At 36.2% G+C, this 7,704-nt stretch overlaps 1 protein-coding gene across 2 annotated transcripts; it reads left to right on the top strand.

Moving 5' to 3' along the window:
• Positions 1–490: 490 nt before the first annotated feature.
• LOC102802426 (uncharacterized) lies at positions 491–7,349 on the top strand. 2 transcript variants are annotated; one of them, XM_085506213.1, is made up of 10 exons: positions 491–561; positions 865–949; positions 1,829–1,996; positions 2,703–2,760; positions 3,068–3,165; positions 3,590–3,778; positions 4,108–4,321; positions 5,180–5,359; positions 5,980–6,059; positions 6,209–7,349. In XM_085506213.1, exons 2-10 carry the CDS (start codon positions 892–894, stop codon positions 6,226–6,228), a joined length of 1,065 nt encoding a protein of 354 aa, XP_085362339.1. In that variant the 5' UTR covers positions 491–561; positions 865–891; the 3' UTR covers positions 6,229–7,349. The 2 variants fall into 2 exon arrangements, with proteins under 2 accessions (XP_085362339.1, XP_085362338.1); XM_085506212.1 differs by having other exon boundaries at positions 495–561; positions 848–949.
• The last annotated feature ends 355 nt before the right edge of the window (positions 7,350–7,704 follow it).

Here is a 7,704-nt window from a genome sequence, read left to right as displayed (position 1 = left end):
TTTTTGCATCAACAAATTTATAGGCAATATAGGTAATAGTTATTATTAAGAACACATTCGTACGATTAACTTTTTTATCGTTTGTTCTGAAATATTTTTTTTTTAAATATATGCATGAGCGCGTGTGTGAATTCTGGAAAACACGATATCAAAAACAGGGTGACCCCCCCCCTATTCGCACAATCAAAAACAGGGTAACCCCCCCCCCACTGATCCACCGACCCCCCCCCCCAGGCCGAAGTAACTGACCAATCCCTTACGGCAATTTGGGCATTTCGGAAAACACTTTTTGCATCAAAGATTAGTATCACAGGATTGCTAGTGTCTTTAATTATCCATTTCAAGCCGACCAAAGTTTTTTTTATTCAAAAACGAACGCGTATATGCAACTTTTCTCAATAAACATTGAAAACTAATGTTATGTCTATGGCACCTGGCTGACACTCTTTACTCAATGGATATGCAAATCAGGTCAAAGATCGGCCATCTTGTCAGTCTATTTCTGGCAATGAACAAGACTCGTTTGAGCATTCGACTTCTCGACTGAGACAAAGACCGACGGTAAGGCAAGCAAGCTATGTTTCCTAGCCAGAATTGTGTAAGACATTCGAAACTTCATGTTAATGAAGATAGTGTTTCTGTATTTCACAGTTCTGTTTTCAATCTTTCAATTTAACTGATAATATATCATGACTAAAATATTTCTTTCTCATGAATGTGTCATGTAGGAAGAACAGCTAATACGGTAAGTTGATGAGAAATGGGAGGAATCAAAATGGTTTATTGTTTACTTTCTAAGGCAATGCTTGAATTGTCAATGGTTAATGTGTATTAATTTTTATTTTAGTTTATTCATTTTTCTAGATAATTTAGAAGACAGTCATTTTCAAAATGGTTTCTGATCGTTGCATTACCTCTGCACTGATTTTACTAATTGCAGTCATAAAAGGTGAGGACAGATTATTTAAATATTTCACATAACCCAAATCCATGCCAGGTGACTGTGTTAGGGATGTTATAGTTATGAACCACGCATACGCTCAATGACCGGTTTGACCATTCGAACGGATCTTGAAATTTGACGTCACAATACAGACGTCATCATTTATTTGGAAACATGCTCAACCACACCCTTCTCATCAAATGTTAGCCATAAATGCTGTTCTAGTATAACATATATTTCCCGAGTATGAATATTCATAAACAGCTATAAATTGATTTGTCGTAATATTTCTCGAAAATTCTACATTACGTTTATTAAGTTTATTTCTCAATTTTACTTCGAAATAGTTGACAATAACAGTAACAATACTGCGACTGATATGTCCACAATCTCCTGGTTTGAGATCAAAGTGTCGTCAAATCAGATGGGCGTAGTGTGACCAGTAGCCAGCATGCGAATGTCTGACACAAAATGTCTGCCACGGATCTGCTGTGGCAACTTTTAACGCTTTTGAATTGTATTCAAACACGCGTGCATTTACCAATACACTCGCAATTTATGTATTACTACATTATATATCATCCTCACATTTAGCAATTATCACTCCTTTAAATGTATTCCTCCAAAGCTGTAATTAGTAAATATTAACAATGGCGTAATTTCATCATGTTTTTGATACAGAACACTTCCATACCTCATTTCATCGATGGAACATGTCTATGCCTGCCTATATATTTAGCGCAACGAGAGGCGACACAGGGACTGGGCCATTTAATTATTAGTCAAGACTATTAATTATATTATATATATTTCAGGGCAAATTCACATACTAGAAGGGTATTCCGCCAAACTGTAAAATCGGCACATTTTATATTACATACATAGGTTCAACTGGTTGTCTGGTTTGGACTGATTGGGCACCGTGCCAATTAACTACTGGAACTTGCACGTCATCAGGATACATGTACGGCTGGACGATACGATATCAGTGCCATGATGACGACAATGAATGTGTCAATAGTCAAGTTGTAAGTTGTCAAGTGCCATGTACAGGTATGCCACTAACTACATGGATTTAATTTTGAATACAAACTCGGTCATCTAATATCTATCTCGCACTATATTTAGTGTGATTTTCTTTTCATAATTTCATCGCGAGTGTATGAGACAACGTGGATTTGTATAAGCGAATGTTTACAATTGGACATGGAACAACAATAAAGCCAGTTTCTCCAGAAATAAAAATTTACATGTTTGACTGAGTTTCGCAGAATAATCTCAAAAATTTGACAAAAGAACATTATTATTGTTTGTTCATTTCAAACATTATTTTTTTTTATTTTCATTTCATTAAACTCGAATTTGGATTTCTCACTTTATTCCACGCCACTCCACTCCACTAACTACACTCGCTCCACTCCACTACGCTTACTCCACTCCACTACGCTTACTCCACTCCACTACGCTTACTCCACTCCACTACGCTTACTCCACTCCACTACGCTTACTCCACTCCACTACGCTTACTCCACTCCACTACGCTTACTCCACTCCACTACGCTTACTCCACTCCACTACGCTTACTCCACTCCACTCCACTACGCTTACTCCATTCCACTCCACTCCACTCCACTCCACTACTATACACTACACTACTGTAACACTACACTACACTACTAGGCACCCCACGATTACGATCGTGTTTCTGAAATCGCATATGAATAATTTCTTATTAAAACGGGTATCTCATTTCCTGTAGACCACTGTGGCAGTATGCGTCTTGGGTCGATACGGTACAACGATGACTGCACTAGTTGGTAAGTAAGGAACGAATATGTGCAGTGTGAATTTGGTTTCTGGCAAATATACACATTACTTGATTTAAACATTATTACGATAATCATAGGGGTATCTCATTAAAAGTCGATTGCAGTGATACATACTTTAATGCCAATAATCAACGTTACGACAAACATATTTTTTTCAAGTAAGAGTTATTTTTTTAGTGTTCTACTAACTTTTTTCACAATCAAATTCTTATACCTCTAAATGTGCCTCTCATGTACATTCACTTCAATTATAAAATGATATTTATTGTGACTTTTAAATGAATATTTTTTCCAGTCAGTGCATTTATGGTGGTTGGTTATACTGCTATAACGATTTCTGTCCGGTTTGGTCAGCAGGAGGCGAGATTAACTGCAAGACACAGGGACATTGTGGTATTTACTGTTATAGTCTTATTTCGTTGAAATTCAATTGATCAATAATTAAAATATGTTGTCATTTTAGAACGGATCGCCCTTAGTTTAGAATATACGTCGCAGTAATCCAATTAAATTAATAAATCCCAAAGCTGTAATGCATTTATCATTATAGCGACCCCGTATTTGACTTTGAGAAAAATACTTCAACAAAATCCATTTTGAATAACAACTGGTACAAGATCTCGTCCAAGCCTAATCAATTGATTGTTGTATGGACTTACAAAATGATCATTGTTTGGTTCGTGTTTGAATTCTAAAAATAAATTTGTGCCAAAACGTTCTGAAGAAATTGTGCTGACAAACAATCCAACGCCGGGAGAATTATAACCTTACTGACGGAGATAACAATACTACTGTAACAATGTTCATTTCATTTCAGTGACAACGTGTCCCGTCGGAGCGCCGTTACTAAACGAGTTCAATGAAACTGTCGTCTGCGCCATTCCCGGTGATTTCAACACAAATTTGTATCACAATGTGGAGGTAACTCCTTGCCCTAACGGCTATTCCTGTCACTCTACCGACGACACAGCAATCGCGAATGTGTCTGTCTGTTGTCCCGGTAACCGTAAGTTGATGTACAGCGTTATTCGATTGCCAATATTTTGTCGAGATTTTGTAGTAAGTTGTCAAAATAAAAGATGTGCTTCCGAAGTAACGTTTGAAAAATAATTACATAAAATTAATGAATATTGTAATCGACAAGATGGTACAAGTGATTCGATGATGTACTCGGATAAACCTAATGTCCACAGTTGGCAAACTTCTTCAAGTTTAGTTGGTGTACATATCATAGGCGAACCTTAAGTTTTCGTGTGAAGTCCCGTCTAATTAGTACAATGTCGTAATTATCTCATTTATTGTTCGCATTAATTGTGTCAAATTCATAAATTGCAGACATTGGTAGCTCAAGTGAACCACCAACCCCAGCAATTTGTATTCAAGTACCTAATGACGGGGAGGTATGTGTCGACAACGACCTGTTTACGATATTCCGCAAACCGTCATTGAATTGGATAGATGCTGAACAGTTTTGTGACGTCATGTACCCTGAACAAATATCGAATTTAGCAGTTGTATCTACCAAAGCCTTACGACTTTCTCTTACCAGGTGTGTGTGTAATTATTTTATTTCTTTGCCTGAAAGCATGTAGTCTAATTCAAGTGTGAATAATACTATCATACATTTATTTCTAACGAAAAGAATGGCTTAGTAAAACTTCAGTAGTTGTTAAAATACACTAAGGTCTTCCAGGCTGCAGTATTTTATGCATTTTCATTTCATTATTTATGTCCAAAACTACGATAAAGACTTTCCGTTTTCGACATTGTGAAATTCTTCCGTTTTTGTGAGAAGACCCTGAAAAACTGATTTTGACAAAATAATCAAGAAATATATTAAGAATCCATATAACGAAATGTATTCAGTATGCACCCATAAATAATCACCGAATACACAAAACTAGTTTTAAAAAAAATGATTTGACAATTCTCTATATTTTTGCTTTTTATTTGCCTTGAATTATAACTGAATAAAATTACAAACAATGTAATGTGTCCAACAACTTATGTATGAACAACTTACTGATGTATATTTATAAACACGAAAGAATTTCATAATGTCGAAAACGGAAAGTCTTTATCGCAGTGTTGTCGCATTAATACCTAGACTTGCTGATAGCTCTTCAAATATTATTCTTTTTGACCGGTCATCCCGTGCACTACTCCAAATACATAGATCAGTGGAACAGTAGACGCCACGACGGGTTAATGAAACCAAATTTGTGGAACAAAAACAAAGTCTCGTGGTTTATCGCTCTCAACGAGATCTCGTCTGTCATTCGCGTCGATGGTCTATTGTTCAAAACACTAATATTTCGGGCTACAAACATAAAGGTACCCTAGCTCAAGAGATTTAAATACTGTTTCGACTGAAATGTTTTAATTTCTTGCATTGTCACCGCTACAGTTATATCAAAAGTGACACCACACTGAGTTTTGGCAGAATAGGCAGAGGATACTGGGTTGGATGTAATGATATAGAGAATGAGGGTCATTTTATCTGGGCGGATGGCACAGAAGTCGATGATCAAAATTGGGAGAAGCGTCAACCGAATAACAACAATGGACAACATTGCTGTCAAATGTGGTGAGTATATTGTCATCTTCAGATAACATTATACGTTGTTAAAAATCATAGCGGCCTCAAGTGGAAGTCTTGAGACAGGACCAAGGATCGATGAAAAAATGGCAGGCTAGTTGTTTACTTGTACCATAGTACATCTGAGATTCCTTGGTTAAATCCAGTTCCATCTGGTGACATCAAAATTTCAATATAGTTTTTATTGATGTACAGTATGGGGTCTCTGATTGGTTAACTTCTGACTAATCACCAAACACTTCCGATCTCATTTCAACAAATAACAGCACGTTGCTTACTTTCATGAAAAGATGTTCTTTGTCGAAGTACCATTTAAATATTGTTTTCATTGTTGAGACGTTCCCTCTTGCATTTTGGAAATAATATCCGCATTTCCCGATTTGCATACAGAGAATTATGTGTTCAGAATTATGCACAACTCGAAACTAAATATTCGAATAAAAACAAATAATGAACAAAGTCTTATTTGGATAATTTTAACAACTACGAACGAGGACGAATGCCAAGATGACGAATAACAAATTGCCGGGGTGAAGTAATTCAAGTACAAATATTATTTAATTGGGTCATATATTCTCCTAATTGAATTACATGTTTCTTCAATACAGGCAACACCCTAAAAATAAACCACGATTTAAGCTCGACGATGAAACGTGCAGTAAGAAAAAGGGTTATATCTGTCAAATTAGTAAGTATCAAGTCGTCTTAGTTTGGAACTAGTAGTATTTAGTATTTAAACTTTCTTTTTATATCTATTGCACTGCAATGTTTTTAAATTAGACCATGTTTTTAAATTACGTGTCACTGATGAAGTATTAATGTTGTTTTTGTCTTTAGAGAATGGATGTTCCGAATAACGTTGAAACGATATATATGAATTAATTGCCAATTAGTAGTAATGAAACAAACACGTGACAACATGAAGGGTCATGTCGGTGTGATAACTGAAAACGTTTGACACTCGAAAACTCGCGGACGATTATTATGACGTCATCAAACCGATCAACGTAATTCCATTAATCATGGAGTTTCGGGGTTTTGCAATATTTGTAAATGATCCAGACAAGACGAACATTATTTCCTATAAGTTTAATTCCCTCTGGCGAAGAACTCGTCATGGGTCTGTAACAGGAATGTAGATATAGAGTACTAGTAACAGCGGTTTGTTTATATCGTTGTTCGGTATAACTTAAAAGGCGGCAGTCGTTGTGCCGCGTCCTGTTCGATATGGGACTCGTAGAATAATGTATTGTCCAGCTGAAATAATGGTCCACATTCTACACATGATATAATTTGTGACGTCACAATTTCATTGCACCATGAGAAATTAGTTTGACACGTGATTTGATAAATTATCAAAGAAAGTTCACCAACAAGCCACTTCAAGTGGACAGACGAATTGCCGGGAACAAAATATTTGTTGCTTTCGCATATAACGATAGCTATTTATACCATGATGCGGACATTGGTTGGTAGTTTTCATCTAGAGTAATTTAAACCCTAACCCATACATTTGACCTCTTCCAACCTACATTACGATGTGTTCTCCGGGGATGAAATTGAGAAGGATGGTTACTTACATCAGAAAAGAAAACAGTATACATATATGTCGCAAGAAGAGTTTCCGTTTTAAAGTTTGAAAGAGGTCAACAATGTCAATACTCATCCTTACAAAAGAGGTGTTTATTCAGCGAATATTGCCAATTCATTAAAAAAGCATGTCAACCTTCAACTAATCTACAAAAACATGTGTATATTTTATGTGAAGCGGTAAAATATTATACGAGGGGCATTACATTTAAAATCATAGTTTGCCTATCTTGGTAAAAAAAAGTTTGTCTATCTGGCGGTGCAGAGAAACTAAGATTTTTCCTTCCCTTTCCCTTTGGAATCACTCAAACTCGTGTATTGTTTCATAGTTTTTTTCAATGTGCATCTTGTAGTTGGTAATAAAATGAAGCAGTATCTCAATGAATAATGTCTTTGTGATGTTTATTGTGATACTCTATAAAATAAAGAATTATTTGCAGTGATGATACAAGCGAGTTAATACAAGGCGCTATTAATCACACTGTCTGGTGTGATACCCCATAGCTATGACGTCAGCTATATCCAAACTAAGCGTAAAACGTCAAATCCCCACTGTGTCACTGGACTGCTACACCCATATACAATACATTAGTACAGTAAGGCACTGTGCATATTTTTGCCCAGACGAAATTGTTACTAACCCCCCCCCCCGATACTCTGACTTGCTGATCCAAACCAAGGGTAGTTTACAGTATCCATGTAACACCAAGACATTTTGGACTATTTAGTTCCAAAGTGCAGAG

Source organism: Saccoglossus kowalevskii, chromosome 12 (assembly GCF_978046115.1).
Source record: "Saccoglossus kowalevskii chromosome 12, keSacKowa6.1, whole genome shotgun sequence".
In the NCBI taxonomy this organism is placed as follows: domain Eukaryota; kingdom Metazoa; phylum Hemichordata; class Enteropneusta; family Harrimaniidae; genus Saccoglossus; species Saccoglossus kowalevskii.
The sequence above is the reverse complement of the archived record's forward strand: the minus strand, read 5'-3'. Positions and strand labels throughout refer to the sequence as shown.